Source organism: Aotus nancymaae, unplaced genomic scaffold (assembly GCF_030222135.1).
Source record: "Aotus nancymaae isolate 86718 unplaced genomic scaffold, 86718_ANA_hifiasm-v0.15.2.pri h1tg000019l, whole genome shotgun sequence".
Classification (NCBI taxonomy): domain Eukaryota; kingdom Metazoa; phylum Chordata; class Mammalia; order Primates; family Aotidae; genus Aotus; species Aotus nancymaae.
Genome location: NW_026988431.1, coordinates 61,017,597 through 61,040,211, shown reverse-complemented (window position 1 = coordinate 61,040,211; position 22,615 = coordinate 61,017,597). Strand labels below are relative to the sequence as shown.

Sequence of the window (22,615 nt, the reverse complement as noted above, 5' to 3'; positions counted from 1 at the left end):
CTGACCAACACGGCGAAAACCCCCGTCTCTACTAATAATACAAAAAAATTAGCCAGGCATGGTGACCCACACCTATAATCCCAGCTATTCAGGAGGCTGAGGCAGGAGAATCGCTTGAACCCAGAAGACAGAGGTTGCAGTGAGCTGAGATCGTGCCATCATACTCCAGCCTGGGCGACAACAGCAAAACTCCATCTCAAAAAAGAAAAGAAAATATTATGAAACTAAATTAGTTGTGATGATTGCACAACTTTGTGAATATATTTAAAACCACTGAATTGTATGCTGTAAAAGGGTAAATTTTATGGTATATGAATTATATCTCAATAATTTTTTAGAAGTCACTAGAATTAATTTGGGAAATAAAATACAATGCAAATATGGCATAATGGTCATTACTAATTTTTGCTTACCATATTTAAATCCAAAGAAAACTGAGTTTTAAAAATCTCAAAATTGGCCAGGCCTGGTGGTTCACATCTGTAATCCCAATGCTTTAGGGGGCCAAGGCAGGAGGATCACTTGAGGCTAAGAGCTTAATGCCAGCCTGGGCAACACAGTGAGACCCCGTCTCGACAAAAAATGAAAAACTGAGGCGGGCACAGTGGCATGCACCTGTAGTTCTAGCTACTAGAAAGGCTGAGGTGCAAGGACTACTTGAGCCCAGCAATTTGAAGCTGCGGTGAGCTATGAATGCATCACTGTACTCCACCAGCCTAGAGCAACAGAGCGAAACTCTGTCTCTAAATAAGAACAACAAAACAGAACAAAAAACCTTCAAAATTAATGCAGAAAACCCCCAAGAATCTCAATTCTCTATAAAAAATTAAATAACTAGAGGACCCTCCATTCGTTCCAAGGCAGCTGAAGTAACTGTCACACTGCCTCATCACCAAGCAAAGCTGTGCTGCTACATGGACGGTAGGTAACACAGGCAACAGCTGCAGACGTGTCTCATTTAATCCACCGTATTTCAAAAGGCATGGTAAGTAGCCAGCTATTTTTCTTTTAGATAACCAGCCAGTGTTGCACATTTATGCCATATGCCTGGCGCCCAGAGTTTTCAATCCTTGCTTTATTCCATAACTAAGCTTCCCTGAGTTCTATATCCAACTACTTTTACTTACATATACTTCTTAGTATTAGTTAAGTGTTGTCTCGGTTCATGGCAAATTTGAAAAATAAAGGTCGAGTGTGGTGGCTCACAGCTGTAATCCCAACACTTTGAGAAGCCAAAGCAGGATGAACACTTGAGCTCAGGAGTTCGAGACCAGCCTGAGCAACACAGCAAGACCTATTTCTTTAAAAAAAAAAAAAAAATTTTTTTTTAAATTAGCCAGGTACAGTGGCACGTGCCTGTGGTCCTAGCTACCAGGGAGGCTAAGTGGGAGGATCACTGGAGCCAAAATGCTGAAGCTGCAATGAGCCATGATCCCAACCCTGCACTCCAGCCTAGGCAAGAGAGACGAACTCTAACACGAAAAACGAAGGAAAAAAAAAAAGGAAAAAAGAAAAACAAGGATCTACTAAAGAAATCTGACAGCAAATAAAAGGTAGGAAAGAAAAATATTCAGACAAAAATAACTTGCAGTCTTAGGCCAGGTAACCTCTCTCAGTCTCTCGAGCTATCACCACACTACAGAAGTATAGCAACTGAGATGAAAAGAAATCACCCAGAATTTTGAAGCGTAGCATTTTTAAAGGTAAAAGCTGCAATTAGCTGAAAATTTAGCTTAAACAAAAAACCTGTTTGGAAATGCTGAGTAAATGTGTTCATTAGATATTTAATGGCAGAAAGATAATCTCTGAATACTTACCTAAACGGCTACATAATTCTCTACTTGTTTTTAAATCCATTTTCTCCTGTTCCTCAAGTGAGACATCTGGATAAGACACTGTTTTTTGACGTTTACCACTACTGTGAGCCTTCTCTGACTGTCTTGATATGGACTTACTTGCCTCTGTCTTTGTGAGCTCTTTAGACTGCGATACAGCAGAAGTAAGCGACACATTGGGGGCAACCACTTTATCACACATGTATAAGTAGTAGCTGAAAACAAGTAAAAGCAAAACAAGACATGTATTACATATTACGGTTAAGTAAAAATCAAAATATGTAACATGCATTTCTGTGGTTAAACTCATTTTTTTTTTCTAACAGCACAGCCTGGAAAACTCTTTTTTTTCTTTCAAATAAAAACAGACAATATTATAACTCAGAAAACAAAGGTCACAGAAAAGAATTCTTAGGGAAAAAAATCAGCACTTTAGGCATTACAAACAAAATTATAAGGGATTTTTGTTAGTTAGTAATTCCTTTTTTTTTTTTTTTGAGACAGGGTCTCACTCTGTCACCCAGGCTGGAGTGTAGTGGCATGATCATGATCATGGCTCACTGTACCCTCTAACTCCTGGGCTCAAGCAATCCTCCTCAGCATCCCAGGTAGCTGGAAATACACACGCCCCTGTTTTTTTTGTTTTTAAGAGATGGGGTCTTGCTATGCTGCCAAGCTGGTCTTGAACTCCTAGGATCAAGTGATATCCTCCTACCTTGGACTCCCAACGCACTGGGATTACAGGCATGAGCAACCACACCCAGCTTGCAAGTCTTTTTTTTGTTTGGCAAGTAATTTCTAAGCATAAAAGAGATACTTAGAAAATCACAATCTCTTCTTCCCTCAAACCCACCTTAGAACTAAAAGCATTAAGTACTTTATAGAGCTGTGTAACAGCCCTGAGCAGGTAAGTTTTACTCCAGAAAGAGAATAATCTGTAACTACTTTGGAGGACTTTATCTTGCCCACCGGCCCTCCAAAACAGGGAATCCTGGCTCTCTAATTTGGTGAGGCTGCTTCAGATGCAGATTGCAAGGCTATGGCCTGATTCACAAGAGGCTCAATGAGGAGCTCCCAGGGCTCTTCTTACGCACCTCAGAGAGAGAACATGCACTCTGAATGCTGCGCCCTGCTACTGGGCAGTTCTTGTATCAAACCCCACTGAGCAATCTTCTTAAAATACTTCAGTACTTCCTCCTCATCTGATAAAATGGCAATAATAAACTATGCAAAACTGAGACTGAAGAGATTACAAATTTTGCTCAAAATTCATATAAAATTGCCTAGTAAACTCATCTGAGAGGCTCAAGGAACAAATTCTAGCTAGATATTTAAGTACCATATTCGCAACTATATTCTGAGTAACAGCAAAAAGATGGGAAATATTTAACAGACTTGACACTTCATCCCCTGAACTCCAGACAATCTCCTCTTACATCTGATTTTCTTTGTACAAGACATCTATATTGTTCCCCTTTGTTAATGACATACATTTTTGAGCCAAAATCTCAGTCTTCTGACAGGACAAGAAAATTGATAGGTTTAATAGCACTCAAAAGACTTACTGCAAATACAACAGGTAAAGTAGTAATTGTACAAATGTAAATAAGACTCAGTCCCTTTAACAATCACCATGTTTGGAAAGAATACAGATTTACACTAGTAGATAAAAATCTAGGACTCAACAATAAAAAACTTATAATCTAGGTGCACCTTTATTGAAAAAGTAAAACCCTGATTTTGAGAGGTGTGATTACTAAGAAAGCTCTAAGTTTCAAAAGAATTTATTTTTAAAATATTCAAGTTGCAGGCTGTGTGTGATGGCTCACACCTGTAATCCCAGCAGTTTGGCAGGCTGAGGCAGGTGGATCACTTGAAGTCAGGAGTTCGAGACCAGCCTGGCCAACATGGTGAAACCTCGTCTCTACTAAAAATACAAAAATTAGCTGGGTGAAGAGCAGATGCCTATAATTCCAGCTACTCAGGAGGCTGAGGTGAGAGAATTGCTTGAACCCAGGAGGCGGAGGTTACAGTGAGATGAGATTACACCACTGCACTCCAGCCTAAGCAACAGAGTGAGACTCTGTCCAAAAAAAAGAAATTAAAGTTGCATACCAAACTCCTCAAGAATTGGTTTACCTCTTGAAGAAAAGTAAGAAATTGAAGAAGAACTTTCATTTTTTACTTGAGGGCAAACAGAAAATGACCTATTTCTAGAAAACACACAGAAATACATAGTAAAGGTTATTTCAAATATTCAATATAACTTACAATTCATTTCATTTTAGATTCTTTGAAATTTTTTCTCATAAGACTGTAAACAATTCACCTACAATTTCCATATAATGACAAATAAAAAAATATATATATATATTAAATACCAATATATTTACTTAAAAATAATTTTGAATTTTCAAAGATAATCTATGATTAACAAAAAAGCGTGAAACTAAAGAAATAATTTCCTGGCCGGGCACAGTGGCTCATGTCTGTAATCCCAGCAATTTGGGAGGCCAAACTGGGCGGATCACCTGAGGCCAGGAATTTGAGACCAGCCTGGCCAACACTGTGAAACCCCATCTCTTCCAAAAATACAAAAATTAGCCAGGCGGGGTGGTGTGCACCTGTAGTCCCAGCTACTCGGGAGGCTAAAGAGAATCGTTTGAAGCCAGGAGGCGGAGGTTGCAGTGAGTTGAGATCACGCCACTGTACTCCAGCCTGGGTGACACAGCAAGACTCCATCTCAAAAAAAAAAAAAGAAAGAAATACCCACGTCCTAGAATAGTCCATGGCATATCACTGTTGAATGAATGAATGAACAAACAAATGAATATCAACTCACCTGGGGTGTAAAAATGAATGTGTCTGAGAAACATGGTCACCTTCCTGCTTTATAACAGGATACCATGACTGTAATTCCATTCCTGATGGTGCATCTGTCTGCAGAAAAATATGGAAAGGAAACATTCATTGAAGGAAAAATGTGATGGTTAATTTTATGTGTCAACCTGACTAGGCCACTGGGTAAAGACAAGTCACGTTATTTAAGAGTCATCATGCCAGGCACAGTGCCTCACACCTGTATTCCATTAGCCAGGTGTGGTTCATCCAGGGACCACAGGTGCACAGCCAGGTGTGGTGGTGTGCACCTGTGGTCCCAGCTACTGGGGAGGCTGAGGTGGGAGAATCCCTTGAGCCCAGAAAGTTGAGGCTGCAGTGAACCGTAATTGCACCACTGCACTCTATGTTAGGCAACACAGTGAGACCCTGTCTCAAGAGTCATCTTCCAACAAGGCAGTCTTCCCTTGAAGAAGCCCGTCTAATCACCTGAAACTCAGGGACACCCACATGAACTATTCCATCACAAGAACAGTTTCAGTATGCATGTCAGCATAAGTACCAGAAATGATTCCATCAAATTTCATACTTACGAAATCTATTTTTTTTTTTTTGAGATGGAGTCTTACTCTGTCATCCAGGATGGAGTGCAGTGGCATGATCTCAGCTGACTGCAACCTCCGCCTCCCAGGTTCAAGCAATTCTTCCTGCCTCAGTCTCCTGAGTAGCTGGGATTACAGGTACCCACCACCATGCCCAGCTAATTTTTGTACTCTTAGTAGAAACAGGGTTTTGCCAGTTAGCCAGGCTGGTCTCAAATTCCTAAGCTCAGGTGATCCCCCCTCCTCAGCCTCCCAAAGTGCTGGGATTACAGGCATGAGCCACTGCACCTGGCTAAAAATCTATTTTAAATAATAGAACTCTGTAAAGGCACAGCAGTGGAGAATTCTGATTCTTATTCCTCTCCTACAGTCAGCTAGACCATACTCCAGCCTTACCGCATTTATTAGCATATTAACTAGGTATCATTCTACAGCAATACTTTGCCAGATTAAATCCAAAGCCAGTTGTTTGTTAATCCTTATCGTTAAACCATATTTCCTACTAAATATGAAAAGCATTTTTCATGCTTAAGGATGAACTATAACTAAAAATAAAGAAAAATAAGGAGCGAGGTAACTGCCAACTTAATGAACATCTACCTGCCGAGAGCTTTATACAACGTTCCTAATTCTAACAAATACTCCCCATTAGGTAGGTATCATTTCCATTTTACAGATGAGAAAACAACTGAGGTTCAGAAATTGAAGAGGGGCCGGTGCAGTGGCTCACGCCTATAATTCTAGCGCTCTAGGAGGCCTAGGCGAATGGATCACCGGAGGTCAGGAGTTCGAGACCAGCCTGGACAACATGGTGAAACCCCATATCTACAAACAATGCAAAACTTAGCTGCACATGGTCATATACTCCTGCAAGCCCAGCTACTCGGGAGGCTGAGGTGGAAGAACTGCTTGATTGTGCCACTACGCCCCACCCTGGGCGAGAGAGTGAGACCCCCCCCTCAAAAAATAAAACAATGAAATAAAATAAAAATACAAAAAATTAGCCAGGCATGGTGGCTGGTGGCACACACCTGTAATCCCAGCTACTTGGGAGGCTGTGACAAGAATTGCTTAAACCCGGGAGACGGAGGTTGCAGTAAGCTGAGATCACGCCACTGCACTCCAACCTGGGCGACAGAGCAAAATCATCTCAAAAAATAAAAATTTTTTAAAAAATAAAATAAAATAAAGAAATTCAATAGGAAAAAAAGAATAAATGACCTGTGGTTACCAACCTCTCCCTTATTTTGGTTTGCTTTATTTACACTTTGTTCCTCCCTTCATCCCCCACATACTTCCTGTTGTATGAAATTACCTTGCTTTTGTGGGAATCAGAGACCTAAAAGAGGGAGGCAAGACTCACTGGTGAGGGAAAGGGGAAAGAAGGAATGGGGAGCTGAAAACTGGCATGGTTAAGACGAACAACAAAAACAGAAGTTAACAGACAAACGTAGAAAAGTGAGGGGGAATGAGATTAGGAATGAGTTAACCTAGGGATAAGACAAAAAGGAGAGCTGGGTATTCTTCTAAACCCTGCCTGTAAGAGGCTCCGAGGCTCCACGGCTCCACGGCCGGGCATGGCGGCTCATGTCTGTAATCCTAACACTTTGGGAGGCCGAGGAAGGTGGATTCACCTGAGTCGGGAGTTCAAGACCAGCCTGGCCAACACAGCAAAACCCAGTCACTACTAAAAATACAAAAATCAGCTGGGCACGGTGGCACATGTGTGTAATCCCAGCTACTCAGGAGGCTGAGGCAGGAGAATCACTTGAACCCAGGAGGCGGAGGTTGCAGTGAGCTGAGACTGCACCACTGCATTCCAGCCTGGGCAACAGAGCCAGACTCCATCTCAAGAAAAGCAAAGAGGCTCCAATTCTGGCCGGGTGTGGTGGCTCACTCCTGTAATCCCAGCACTTTGGGAGGCCAGGGCAGGCAGATCACCTGAGGTCATAAGTTCGAGACCAGCCTAGCCAACATGGAGAAATGCCATTTCTACAAAAATTAGCCTGACATGGTGGCAGGTGCCTATAATGCCAGCTACTCAGGGGGCTGAGGCAGGAGAATCACTTGAACCCAGGAGGCAGAGGTTACAGTGAGCTGAGATCACACCACTGCACACCAGCTTGGGTGACAGAGCAAGACTCTGTCTCAAAAAAAAAAAAAAAAGAGGCTCCAATTCCCAATTCCTTCTGCAACCAGGCTGAGTGTATGGGAATGACAACTTCATTCAATAGTGAATAAAACCACATACAGTAGAGAGCCACTAAACACCAACCAATCAGGAAAGTAGGAAAGCTGTTTTGCCTGATGTCCCAATATTCCAGTTTGGAACCAAGAAAGTAACGACCAGAAACACAGCTCTGGATGTTAAGCAGTAGGAATTAAAACAAAATCAATTCTAAACTGTCTAAACTCTGATTTGTTTACTGAGATCTTACTAATGGAGGAATCAATGAGGATGAAGAAACTTGGGAGCGACGTGACAAGTGACCCACTGCCCTCAACAGGCTGAAACAGAAAGGAAACAGCTCCTAGAACACTATCTTACAATCTCATCAGTCAGAAAACGATTTAGGGCCAATTAAAAGACAAAAATAAAAATAGGCATGTGGAAGATCTTTATTTTTGTTAAGAATTTTTGAGCTGGCCGGGCGTGGTGGCTCACACCTGTAATCCAAGCACTTTGGAGGCCAAGGCGGATGGATCACCTGAGGTCGGGAGTTCAAGACCAGCCTGACCAACGTGGTGAAACCCCGTCTTAAAAAAATAAAAAAAATAAATAAAGAATTTTTGAGCAATGAATTTTAAAGACTAACAAGACCTCAAAATTATAGGAAAAAGATTAATATTTTTCAAGGATTTAAGAGTTGAATAGGCCGGGCGCGGTTGCTCACGCCTGTAATCCCAGCACTTTGGGAGGCCGAGGCAGGTGGATCACCTGAGGTCAGGAGATTGAGACCAGCCTGGCTAACATGGCGACACCCTATCTCTATTTAAAAAAAAAGAAAGAGTGGAATATTCAGTGAGGGTCTCTACACTATATGTAAGAGTGGAATTTAAAAAAAAAAAGGCGCAGTGGCTCAAGCCTGTAATCCCAGCACTTTGGGAGACCAGGAGAATCAGCTGAACCTGGGAAGCAGAGACTGCAATGAGCTGAGAGGCCACTGCACTCCAGCCTGGGCGGCAAAGCATGACTCTATCACATTTTGAACTAACATTCAGAATGTGGGCAAATTCAACTGCTTATTGATAAAATAAACCAATCATCTGTTTACATAGTTTTTCAGCCTACAGTTTAGTTCTAGCAGTAAATTAGAAACGGAACTGATTTCTGGCAACAGAAATACTAAATGATAGATGCTCAATTGCAGCTAACAGCCTCAAGAGGGAGGAAAGTTACAAGATGCACACACAACAAACTGCTTCAAAAAGCAAGGCAATTTCAGTTACAGCTTTAGCATGGCCAGGGGAAATAGTTTAATATATCTCAATTGTCCCCTACCTGATTCAACAAAGTATGGTAATTAATGTTTAAGAATCTTGAGTTCGCCAGGCGCAATGGCTCATATCTGTAATCCTAGCACTTCGGGAGGCCAGAGCGGGCAGATGGCTTGAGCTCAGGAGTTTGAGACTGGTCTGGGCAACATGGCAAAACCCTATCTCTAATAAAAATTCAAGAATTAGCCAGGCACGGTGGTGTCCGCCTGTAGTCCCAGCTACTTGGGAGGTTAAGGCAGGAGGATAACGTGAGCCCAGGAGACAGAGGCTGCAGTGAGGTGAGACTACGCCATGGCACTCCAGCCTGGGTGACAGAGCCAGACCCTGTCTCATTAAAAAAAAAAAGTCTTGAATCAACATGACATAGCCAAATTATGTTCTGTATATCACTTAGATTCAAAACTGTTTAAGATATTTTACAATTCATGAAAACAGTTTTTTTAAAAAACGCAATGCTTTTAAAAAGTAGGTTAATGGGTAGAACATTTTGTACCCCAACTCTGTATGACCAAAGAGGTGATAATGAATAAGGACAAGTTCACTCTAACAAATCAATAAAACTTAAGATCAGGGCCGGGCGTGGTGGCTCACACCTGTAATCCAAGCACTCTGGAGGCCAAGGCAGGTGGATCACCTGAGATCGGGAGTTCAAGAACAGCCTGACCAACATGGTGAAATCCCATCTTAATTAAAAAAAAAAAAAAAAAAAAAAAGTGTTAAAAAGTGTTAAAACTTAAGATCAGCTTGAATTAAATAAGAATTTCTTTTCTAGACATCCTTTGTTAGAAAACAAGCAAAGCAGCCGGGCGCGGTGGCTCACGCCTGTAATCCCAGCACTTCCGGGGGCGGGGCGCGGTGGCTCACACCTGTAATCCCAGCACTTCCGGGGGCGGGGCGCGGTGGCTCACACCTGTAATCCCAGCACTTCCGGGGGCGGGGCGCGGTGGCTCACACCTGTAATCCCAGCACTTTGGGAGGCCGAGGTGGGTGGATCACCTGAGGTCAGGAGATTTGAGACCAACCTGGCTAACAAGGTAAAACACCATCTCTACTAATACAAAAAAATAATAATTAGATGGCCACAGTGGCACACACCTGTAATCCCAGCTACTTCGGACGCTGAGACAGAATAGCTTGAACCTAGGAGGCAAAGGTTGCAGTGAGCCAAGATTGTGCCATTGCACTCCAGCCTGGGTGACAAGAGCAAAACTCCCTCTCAAAAAATTAATAAATAAATAAAAGTCGTTTTGTCAAAAATGAGGAAGGCAGGCGGATGTGGTGGCTCACGCCTGTAATCAATCCCAGCACTTTGGGAGGCCGAGGTGGACAGATCACCTGAGGTCAGCAGTTCGAGACCAGCCTGACCAACATGGAGAAACCCCGTCTCTACCAAAAATACAAAATTAGCCAGGCGTGGTGGCGCATGCCTGTAATCCCAGCTACTCGGGAGGCTGAGGCAGAAGAATCGCCGAAATCCGGGAGGTGGAGGTTTCAATGAGCCAAGATCTCTCCACTGCACTCCAGCCTGGGCAATAAGAGTGAAACTCCGTCTTAAACAAACAAAAAAAAAAAAATTAAAAAAAAATGAGGCAAGCATGCTAAACAAACCCTTATCCAATCTAAGCAGATCTGTTTGGTCTCCATTATTCAAAACCTCAATGTGATATCAACCAAATAATTGGAATGGACACTATCTTCATTCAATGTATCTTTTGGGGTTATAAGTCTAAAACAACAAAATAATTTAGAAAATGTTTCTATTATAAAAAACTGTTTCACACTTTCTTCTCGCATACTTCATTTTGCTAAGTAAACAAATATCCAACTAGTCTAATTACTGTGTATAAAAAAACTATAAATGAGATACATTTGAACACAATACTCAGTTATCTTATTTGTCTCAGAAATATAATTCTAGGTAAGAAAATGTTTGAGGAAAGGAAGACTCCTCAAATACATAATATTTAAATAGCAGTTTGAAACACCATCCTACGTTTCTGCAGTAAAGGCTCTTAACTCCCAAAATGCTCATTCTCTTGCTTGATGAGTTGTATCAACAGTTTACCTGCAAACTGTGTCTGTTTAAAGGTTAAGCCATCTTTAAAAGAAAATCCAAATATTCTAAAATATACTTTAGTGTTATTTTTCAAAAATCTATCCAGTTAAAAAAAAGAAAAATTTAACGGAGTGCCTTTGACATGCCAGGCTTTAAACTGGGCTCCAAAAAAAAAAATAGAAAAAATACTCTCTAAACTAGTGGGAATAGTTACTAATTCTATAAAGTTAGACAAAAGTATTCCTACTGGTCCCTCATATGAGCACAAATACTTCATTTGACTCTCACCTTATTCCCACTTGATCAAAAATTTTGCTAATCGCAAAATGTACACCCTATCTCTGCGGTAACAAATCACCATCAAATCTACCACAATTATTACTGGATCACATTTTGTCCCAACACAACTCTTTGTAGTTGCCCATTCTACTGTTCCTTATCTCATTTACATGTATACTGACAAACACACTGTCTAACCAAAGTGTGATTAAAAGCTTCAAAGAGGGGAGAGACAGAAAACTACTATGACTCCAATGATCTCTACAGAAATGAAGAAGTGAAACGAAAATACAAAATTAAACTCTGAAATGGCTAATGAGCTTTCAGGGAAAATATTTTTTTAAAGTTGCTATCTTTAGGTCATCTGTTTGTATCGGATAATCTACAGAGTTCCCCCTGCCAAGTACAGTAAAAACTAAAACACTTTACTTACCTAACAGGAGTCCAGTCTGAATATTAAAAGTTTAAATTTTAATATACTGAATAAGGGCATATATTGTCCTTAACTTAGTAAAGTGGAGACTGTCAGCCACATGCTACAACAGTGAAGAATTACTTACAATTATCTTAGCGATTCACTACAAATGACCACTTCTAATACGCTTGAAAATAATCTTGAGGCCAGGTACGGTGGCTCCCAGCACTCTGGTTCACACCTCTAATACCAGCACTTTGGCTCACACTTCACCAGTACTTTGGGAGACCAAGGTGGGTGGATCACCTGAGGTCAGGAGCTCAAGACCAGCCTGAACAACATGGTGAAACCCCATCTCTACTAAAAATACAAAAAAATAGCTAGGCGTGGTGGTACGCGCCTGTAATCCCAGCTACTCAGGAGACTGAGGCAGGAGAATCGTTTGAACCCGGGAGGCAGAGGTTGCAGTGAGACAAGATTGTACCATCACACTCCAGCTTGGGCAACAAGAGTGAAACTAACTCTGCCTCAAAAAGTAAGAAAGAAAAGAATCTTAAGTAAACATTATCCTTCAAATTTTATTTATAAATATTGCAAATTAATTTGCCTGCCAATCTTTTTTTTACACAGAAATGTAATATTCAACAAAATTAGAAGTAGATCAAACTTCATTTTCTATTTTTATTTAAATAAATTTGATCTACTCCTGATTTTGTTGAATGACCACTAAAGATGTGAAAAGAATCAGGAATGTAATGTTTGTACATATTTATACAGTTTAAAGTACAATAATGGTTTTTCCAATAAAAAATACAAAAAGCAAACATCAGATAAGCAGCTTGACAACAACATTCCGCAGAACAATCTAGGCAGATCTAAAAATCAAGTATGCTTCTTCTTTTTTTTTTTTTTCCAAGACAGAGTTTCATTCTGTCACACAGGCTGGAGTGTAGTGGCGAGATTTCAGCTCACTGCAACCTCTACCTCCTGGGTTCAAGTGAGTCTCCTGCCTCAACCTCCCAAGTAGCTGGCATTACAGGCATATGCCACCATGCCCTGCTAATTTTTATATTTTTAGTAGAGATAGGGTTTCGCCATGTTGGCGAGGGCGGTAACCTCAGATGATCCAACCACCTCAGCCTCCCAAAGTGCTGGGATTACAGGCATGAGCCATGGTACTTGGCCTAAAAATCAACTATATTTCTTATGGTGACTTGAGTAAGAAAGCATTATTAGCTATATTTAAGTTGTCTCATTTCAAATTATTTCTAAGACTATAATTTCTTAACATAAAAATTAATTAAAATATTTATTACATATAATTGTAAAATAATTAAGTTTAATTAAGTTGTTTCATTTCAAACAAATGTCTACTGAGTTTCAGGATTTTTTTTTTTTGTGAGACGAAGTCTCACTCTGTTGCCCAGGCTGAAGTGCAATGACTTGATCTCGGCTCACTGCAACCTCTGCCTCCTGGGTTCAAGTGATTCTCCTGCCTCAGCTCCCAAGTAGCTGGGATTACAGGCACATGCTACCAATAATTTTTGTATTTTTAGTAGAGACAGGGTTTCCCATGTTGGTCAGGCTGGCCTCAAACTCCTGACGTAAAAGACCTGATGTTCAGTGTGAATACTAACATGATTTGACATGCTTAGATATTTTATATAATCAAAATATTGCTTTTGAATTTAAAAAAAAAAAAATCCTGGGCTGGGTGCAGTGGCTCATGCCTGTAATCCCAGCCCTTTGAGAGGCTGAGGCGGGTGGATCATCTGACGTCAGGAGTTCGAGACCAGCCTGGACAACACATTGAAACCCCATGTCTACTAGAAATGTAAAAAATTAGCCAGGCATGGTGGTGGGCATCTATAATCCCAGCTACCTGGGAGGCTAAAACAGGAGAATCACTTGAACCCGGGAGGCAGAGGTTGCAATGAACCAAGATCATGCCATTGCACTCCAGCCTCAGCAACAAGAGTGAACCTGTCTCCAAAAAAAAAAAAAAAAGTCTAGTTTGACTTTTTAAAATGAGCTCCCTCTGGGTCATTGTGGTTTGTTTGGCAACCAACTCAATGACTCAGAAGAAAATAAAAACTATTCCTCGGTCAATGACTATCCCCTTCTCAGTTAAACTTCTTAGTATTTAAATTTATATGCAGGTTAAAATAGAATTTGAGAACCATCATACAGGTTGAATATCCCTTATCAGAAATGCTTGAGACCAAAAGTATTTTGAATTTCTGATTTTTTCAGATTTTGGAATATTTGCACAATATAACAGTTGAACATCCCAAATCCAAAAATCAAAATCTGAAATACTCCAATGAGCATTTCCTTTGAGTGCCGTGTCGGCATTCAGAAAGTCTTGGCCTCTACAGTATTTCAGATTTTGGATTTGGGATGCTCAGCCTGTACTAAGGTAAACGGACAAGAAAAGTTAATGTCTCTGAAAATTCAGTTTCTACTACTAACATGTGTTTCAGGGGCAGGTAGTGAGAAATTACTGAACTTCGTGTTAGAAGACATGCATTCAACTCTTGATTCTAGTTATACAACTAGGAGCATGTGACCCACCTAAGAGGGGGAAATACTGTAATTCACCTTCCTCACAGACCCTCAAAAACAATGTACTTTACAATGTTCTGAGAATGTTTCTAAAATGTGAAGTGGCAAGCATATAAAACCACCACTCAAGTACCTATTAAACATGAACCAAAATAACAATCTTCTTAAAAGTACTGGGTGTTTGAAATTTTCTTAAATTTTAAAATTTCTCAAATTCACATAAAATTAGAAGCAATAGGCCAGATATGGTGGCTCACGCCTGTAATCCCAGCACTGTGGGAGGTCAAAGCAGGCGGATCACCTGAGGTCGTTTGAGACCAGCCTGACCAACATGGAGAAACCCCATCTCTACTAAAAATATAAAATTAGCTGGGTATGGCAGCCACATGCCTGTAATCCCAGCTACTTGGGAGGCTGAGGCAGGAGAATCGCTTGAACCCAGGAGGCAGAGGCTGCAGTGAGCCAAGATCACACCATTCCACTCCAGCCTGGGCAACGAGAGCAAAACTCTCGTCTCAAAAAAAAAAAAAATTAGAAGCAATATCAAAATACACCACAAACACTAACGCAAATACTGCAAAGTATAACACAGCAAAAAGACTGGAAAAAAATCTCATACCTTCCTAAAATCAAAAATGTATTCAAGGTAATGAATTCTGGGACAATAAGGGATTAAGTCCCAGATGAAGGATAGTTTCAGTGTTAACCAAACCTTAGCACATTGTTTCAGTTAGGTAAATTCATCCATCATTGTTTTTTTTAACCTTTATCATGGTTCTCACGTGTTTTTCACATAAACACAGAGCAAGAATATTAGGAAAAGTAGTTTATCTGAAATACACTATGTCAGAGTAATAAAGACTGGAGCAGGACAGGCGCAGTGGCTCATGCCTATAATCGCAGCACTTTGGGAGGCTGAGGTAGGAGGATCACCTGAGGTCAGGAGTTCAAGACCAGCCTATCCAACATGGTGAAACCCAGTCTCTACTAAATATACAAAAAATTAGGTGGGTATGGTGGCGTGCACCTGTAATCCCAGTTACTTGGGAGGCTGAGGCAGGAGAATGGCCTGAACCCAGGAGGCGGAGGTTGCAGTGAGCCAAGATCACGCCATTGCACTCCAGTCTAGGCAACAAGAGCAAAACTCCGTCTCAAAAAAAAAAAAGACTGGAGCAACAATATCTGGCAAATAATGTGGCCTCCAGCAGACATGTAAGAGTACGGCACAAGATATCGCAAATAGCAAAGGGGATTCACATTTTGAAATATAATCTCTGAGCACAAACTTCAGCACAGGACAAGTCCAACTGTAAGCAAGTTCCACACTGAGTACTGGCTTGAAGTCAATCCTGATTTACAATCAGTTAATAACTGCACCTAAAGAATATAAACTATAGGCTGGGTGCGGTGGCTCACGCCTGTAATCGCAGCACTTCGTGAGGCCAAGGCGGGCAGCTCATGAGTTCATGAGATCGAGACCATCCTGGCCAACATGATGAAACCCCGTCTCTACTAAAAATACAAAAATTAGCTGGTATGGTGGTGCACACCTGTAGTCACAGCTGCACGGGAGACTGGGGCAGGAGAATCACTTGAACCCAGGAGGCAGAGGTTGCAGTGAGCCAAGATCACGCCACTGCATCCCAGCCTGACGACAGAGTGAGACTCAGTCCCAGGAAAAAAAAAAAAAAAAAGAATACAAACTTATCTAGCAGCCACTGGCAAGAAATTTCAAAGTGCTGGCCTTCTGGAAGCAAGTAGCAAACTACCGTAAATGAGTCTAAAATTATTATCTTCATTAGGCTTAATCACTGTCTTAAAACTACACCATTAACTAAATTTCCCTTAAAACCTTAAAGGTACCAGAATAAAGCACAGAATCCCAAGTCTTAAGATCTAGTCCAAGCTCTAACTTTGCTGTGAATAAACCTTCAGCCAGTCATTTAATACACTTCATTCATTTCTTCTGTGAAACAGAAAAGGGCAGAGATATTTCAAGGAATCAAAACTAACAGTGGAAAAATGCAAAGTTCCTAAATGAAACATGGCCAACCTCTTGTTAAGAACTAAATAAAAATATACACATAAAACTGCTCAAGAGCAACGCTGGCCACATTTTAAACACTTAGTGTTAGGAATTGTTGTTACACAATTCCTAACAAATACATTTTTTCTATTTGACTAAATAGAAATATAAAACCACCAGATCAATAAATTGAATATTTACTAATCCAAATATTTTTCATTGCCTAGGCATTCAAAATGTTAGAATGAAGATATTAGTTTAGCCTACCAGATAATGCAGCATGAAAAATAAACTTATGATAGCTTGGCTGATAGGTTTTCTTCCTTTTTCTTTAAGACAGAGTCTCACTCTGACGCCCAGGCTGGAGCGCTGCAGCATGATCTTGGCTCACCACAACCTCCGCTTCCCAGGTTCAAGCGATTCTCCTGGCTCAGCTTCCCAAATAGCTGGGACTATAGGCACACTCCATCACGCCTGCCTAATTTTTGTATTTTTAGTAGAGATGGGGTTTCGCCATGTTGGCCAGGCTGGTCTCGAACTCCTGACCTGCAGTGATCCGCCCACCTGCAGTGATCCGCCCACCTGCAGTGATCCGCCCACCTCAGCCTCCCAAAGTGCTGTTACAGGCGTGAGCCACTGCACCTGTTTTTGTTTTTGTTTTTTGAGATGGAGCTTAACTCTTGTCGCCTAGGTGTGAAAGCAATGGTGTGATTTCAGCTCACTACAGATTTCAGCTCACTACAACATCCGCCTCCCAGGTTCAAGCAATTCTCCTGTTTCAGCCTCCTAAGTAGCTGAGACTACAAGTGTGTGCCACCACACCTGGCTAATTTTTGTATTTTTAGTAAAGATGGGGTTTCACCACATTGGCCAGGCTGGTCCCGAACTCCTGACCGCAGGTGATCCGCCCACCTCGGCCTCCCAAAGTGTTGAGATTACAGGTGTGAGCCACCAAGCCCAGCAGGTTTTTATATTAATATTTTATTAGTCTAAAATAAACTTTTCCGGCTGGATGTGGTGGCTCATGCCTTTAATTCCAGCACTTTGGGAGGCTGAGGCGGGCAGAGCACAAGGACAGGAGATCAAGACTATCCTGGCCAACATGGTAAAACCGGCATCTACCAAAAATAGAAAGAAATTACCTAGGCGTGGTGGTGTGTGCCTGTAGTCCCCGCTATCTGGGAGGCTGAGGCAGGAGAATCGCTTGAACCCGGGAGGCAGAGTTGCAGTGAGCCAAGATGGCACCACTGCACTCCAGCCTAGTGAAAGAACAAGACACCGTCTCAAAAAAAAAATTAATAAAATAAACTCTTTCTTACTCTGTCAATTTTTTTAGTTATTCCTTTCTTTGGAAAAAAAAAAAAAAAAAAACCGGCCGGGCACAGTGGCTCACGCCTGTAATCCTAGCACTTTGGGAGGCGGAGGTGGTTGGATCACCTAAGGTCAGGAGTTCAAGACTAGCCTGGCCATTATGGTGAAACCCCATCTTTTAAAAAAATAAAAATAAAAAAGAAATAAAAAACCTTGCTTACTCAAATCACAAATTCTTCAGATATGTCTTTTCCATTTGTTTCAAATATTGAGCAAGCCTGAATATCCAAGCATAGAAACATCAGAAATCACAGGTGGATCTCCGAAAAATGCTGTTTCGAGCCCACAAGAATTGTTTTGACTAGCCATTGTACCATTTGCAAATGGAGATAACACCAAAGTGCAAATTATCTTGAGTCCTAGAAAAACAACAGATGCAGCAGGGTCAAGAAGCAGGATGTGTGAAAAAGAGGATATGAGAAAAAGCCCTATGTCCTCCACTCCCTAGCTACCTAATTTTGGGAAAGCCATTTTCTCTCTCTGAGCTTCATTTGCTTTATCTATAAAATGGAATAATAGTCTTACTTCTCTCACAAGATGTATGGAAAGTCAAATGAGAAAGCATACTGGAAAGCACTTTATAGCCTAAAAGTTGCAATACAAATACATCCATCTGTATTTTGTTGTTGTTGCATGAGGAATGCTCAACATACAGGTTAAATTACACTCTAAACATAGAATTTTTATTTCTAAGTAAATAAAATTTTACTATTACTACTATTACTAAAAATTGATATAAAAAACAACTTGCCTTGGATTGATTTCTCTTTCCACTTCTCATGCTAAATTTCTCCTTCATTTCTTCTAAAATTATCTTCAGTTTCTTTTCTTCAGGTGTTCCTAAGTATTTTTGGTTCACATGAAGATAGCAATGCCATTTAGCCGATTCAAAGCCCCAGTGGCAAGTTCTTTTGTCAGGTGATCGGTGAGAATGCATCACAAACGTCTGGGGTGCAAACATTCCACAACACTCCAAACACTGAATACATGGAGCATCAGGCTGAACATAAAACTGGGGTGCAAATAGACCCTGACATTTGCCCAGGCATTCATGTTCCACTTCAAAGGCACTGCCAGTTTCCTTTAACCGGGCCAATGAGTTTTTAGCAGGAAGTATGCTACCATTTTGAGGAAAAGTCCGTGGCCGCAATAAAGCGTTACATAATCTTTGTGCATCAGTTAATGTAATCAGCCCACAGGATGGGGCATTGAATGGAAGTATGCCTAGTACCTTTAAGATATGAAGCTGGTCTGAAGAACACCTTGAACAATATATGTACAGTTCATCACACACTGTATTTATTTGCTGGAGTGTAAATTCTCGGAGAACAGAATTTAAGACTTGGGGCAAACAGAGCCTCTTTTCTCCTCCAACTTGAAAACAAGAAATAGATTCCCCTTCCAACACAGTCTGGGTGAGTTCTGTGGAGCTATCGGAAGGGATGAGCAATGGGCCAGGAAGAACCTGAGGAGATGGAAGAGGCAGAAATACAGTAGGCGACATGCTTTCTTGGGAATACCGAGCAGAAAATGCTGCTGGTCCACCCAGAGAGCTCTGACTACTTAAATGGAATTGTGCCAATGTGTGTTTCAAACTGGGATTCAAATGTGAAGTTTCAGGAACGGAAGCACAGGTTCGCTTGACATGTTCTCCATCAGTTTCCACTGTCATGTCTTCACAGTCATCCAAGTGTTCCTTCTTTACTGTTGGCACCTTGTTTATCATTTTTCCATTTGCATGAATGTCTGTCATCATTTTTTTCTCTGGGGGGCTGCCATCATCTCCCATCCCATTCAGTTTTTTAGTTGAACCCTGAACCAAGGAGAAATTTGTCTGGAGGTTTTCCATTGCTACACTACTCTGTTAAACAATTAAGTCTGAGATTTGCATTTCTATTTAGTTGCTTATTTGAAAAGGGGAAAGTAATGAATGTATACAAATACTTACGGTAACTATTCGCAAAAACTCTCTAAAGAGAGATTCCCCTTAAATTACTCAATACTTAGTTTCGGTTCTCCTTATAATCTGGCATAATTTCACTACAAAGCCTATTAAATTGTTCGTTTTGTCTCCAATAATAAAGAAAAGAGGCACACCTCTGAGGATGCTTTGTTTTCTTGAATTCTTCAGAAATATATATCAAAATAAAGTTACCAATTTCTCAATTCAAGATGTCCAGGATCAATGTAATGGTTTGGTTTCGTTTGTTATAAGCAAACACATGAAAAGTTTATGCCATTCCTTGGGCCATAAAATCTAGACTCAAACACAAGTCAAAATGATGCAACCCAATTTAATCTTTACCACTAAGGAAACCATAAAGGAGGGCAGAGGGAGTATTTCCTCTAAAAATGATGGTCTGCTGGTCTGCGCTGAAAAACTGAAGACGTGTGTAAATCCTCACACCAGTAAAAACAGCCTCTGACTTCTCGAACTTCTACAATCAACAATGATACTTAACAAAAAATTGCCCAGTTATCTTCAAAGATTATAGTTCATTCTTCTTTTCATTAATCTGCAAGAAGAGAAGGGGATGGGGAACAGTTACATTTGAATTTGCTCCAGAGGCCAAAAAAAAGTTTCTTTTTCGGTCTTTCTTTTTACGAGTCTCGCTCTGTTGCCCAGGCTGGAGGCAGAACCTTGGCTGGCCGCAACCTCCGCCTCCCGGGTTCAAGCAATTCTCCTGTCTCAGCCTCCTGAGTAGGTGGGACTACTGGCGCACGCCACGACGCGAGGCTAATTTTTTTGTATTTTTAGTAGAGACAGGGTTAGTTCGAGAGCAGCCCGACCAATATGATGAAAAATATTAATTTTTCATCATATTGGTCGGGCTGGTCTCGAACTCCTGGCCTCAAGCGATCCGCCTGCCTCAGCCTCCCCAAGTGCTGGGATTACAGGCGTGAGCCATCGCACCAGGCCGAAACCATTTTCTTAATATTAAATTGAGTTCATTTACCAAAGGTGACACTTGAGTGATTTCTTTAAATCTAACACCAGTTTATCAGAACATTCATTTAAATAGGGAAGCCATTTGGAGTTGGGTAAAGCGAGCAACATTGTAACACAAATGGCCATTTGAGTTCAGAATATGAAGAATCTTAAACAGATCATCTCCATCAGTACCAGAGGCTTTTTCAGTTATGCCATTTTAAGAGGAAAAAAATACATTACTTCATCTCCTATTTAAAAACAAAAAAAACAGTTTCATCCAAAAAAATCAAATACGAGTTAACATATATCTACCATATGTAACTAAGTTACAATTTTAAGTGGATTAATTCAGCTGGTCCGTGTACACTATTTTACTGGAATGACTGTAGGCAAAAATTAACTTTCTCTTTTAAAAGGTTAGCGATTTTACTTAATGGAAGCCAAAAGCTATAGACTCCATGCCTGGGAATCTCCATCCTTGAACCGACTAATCCGGGACAAAAAGCACAAGGCAGACAAACCTCACAAAGAATGCAAATGGAGGAAGAGGGGAAAAGAAAAGACTCTTCTTCCACTTCCTTCCTGAGAGAAAACCCAAAAGAAATCCAATAAATAGAAATTTTTGCTTCCCTGACTGTCAGCAATTTACCATAAAACAGACCCAAAGGATTAAGGACCAGTGCCACCAGCCATCGTACTGACTTGTGCACCACAGGAACACACCTCACTTAACACAGGCCAAGGAAGAGGGCAAGAGGCATGACCTAGAATGGGGGAGCCCCCAAAACCCTGAAGTCCTCCGCCCACTCAAAGCCACCCACTCATCTCTAACCCGAAGAGGGGGGAGAACAAGGGACACGGGAAGCCTGGGAGTGGGTGTGCAAGGGGGTGGAGGGAAGTAAAGGGAGGAGTCCCCCCCGCCCCCATCAGCGAGCCTGGGATAACCTCAAGTGCCCTCCCAACACTGCCCCCCCGCGGGAGCCGCGGGAAGGGTTGCGGAAATCCCCCCGCTCGCACCCTCTCCCCGGGAACTTCTCGGGTGTCACCCCGGCGCCCCTAATGCTGCGCCTCCCCCACGCCGGCTCCGGGCCAGAACGAAGGGGGCACCGGGGCAGTTCAGGCGCTGAGCGCACACCCCCGCGCCGCCGGGGGCTGACGGACGGGGTCGAGCCCAGGGCATCCCCGCGGAGCGCAGCCGGACGGTGGGGGGCGGGGGGGTGGCAGGCGTCCGGGTCTCCGGGGTCCCCGCGGCTCCCGTCAAGTGCAGTGCCCAGCACTGCCCGCGCCCCCCGCCTGGAGCCAACGAGGCGTAATCCCGCGCGGGACACGCGCCTCGCGAATCCCTCGGGCTCCGACCCCACCCGGGACCCGTGCGTCCAAAGCCCCTTACTCGGGCCTCGGCGACCGGGGGAGCTCGACGAGCTCTGTGAGGTCCCCACCGGCCCCGTCGCCGCCGTCGGGCTCCCCGGAGGCTGAGCGCCTCTGGCCTCCCGCCGCGTCCCCCCCCGCCGCACCCACGAGCCGGAGCCGCACCTGTGCCCGCCGCCGCTCGCCCGCTCCCTTCGGCTGTGCCGGCGCCGCTCCGAACCCCACACACATCGCTACACACAGCCCCCTGACGTCACCGGCCCTCGGCCCGCCCACGTCACTGCGGAGACACACGGCTTCCCGCAGACGCCGCCGCCGTCTCCGGCCGCCCGGGGGAGAGCGAGGGCGGCGGGGAGGGGGAGGGGAAGGGAACGGAGCCAGCGGCGGCGCCGCGGCCGCCACTTCGCCGCTGCCGGCTCTCTCGGAAGCGCGCCCGCCGTCTGGCCTATTGTGGCTCCTCAGAGCGCCCCCCGCCCCCGGCCCGGTCGTCGCGCGCGCGCGCCCCCTCCCCCCCAGGCGCGCGCCCGGCGCTCCCCGCCCCGCGCACCGTCTGGGCGGCTGGCGCGCGGCGCTGTCTGCGGTGCACCCAGCGCAGACAGGATGTTCCCTCCCACCCCGCCCTCGCCGCCGCCCGCCCTCCTTCCTTCCTCTCGTCGCCCAGCCGGCTGTCTGGGGCCTCCGCCCCGCCCCCGCCCCACCCGCCGCGCCAGACCCTGGGGCGCCCCGGACGCTCGGCCGCTGCGCGGCGGGGAGGAGGGGGCGGGGCGGCCGCGCGGTGCACCGTGCGCGACCCCAGCAGCCGGCGGCGCTGAGCCCGAGGTCAGGCACGG

The 22,615-nt window shown here is 43.2% G+C and overlaps 1 protein-coding gene across 1 annotated transcript in view; it reads right to left on the bottom strand.

Annotated features, from left to right (window-relative positions):
- Nucleotides 1–22,033, bottom strand: part of SKIL (SKI like proto-oncogene) — a 28,983-nt gene extending 6,950 nt beyond the window's left edge. The window contains exons 1-4 of the mRNA XM_012476632.3: nt 21,951–22,033; nt 18,237–20,001; nt 4,678–4,775; nt 1,818–2,050 (exon numbers count right to left, since the gene is read on the bottom strand). Coding sequence (XP_012332055.1) covers nt 1,818–2,050; nt 4,678–4,775; nt 18,237–19,334 — 1,429 coding nt within the window. The 5' untranslated portion in view covers nt 19,335–20,001; nt 21,951–22,033. The remainder of the gene's footprint in view (nt 1–1,817; nt 2,051–4,677; nt 4,776–18,236; nt 20,002–21,950) is intronic.
- Between the last annotated feature and the right edge of the window lie 582 nt (nt 22,034–22,615).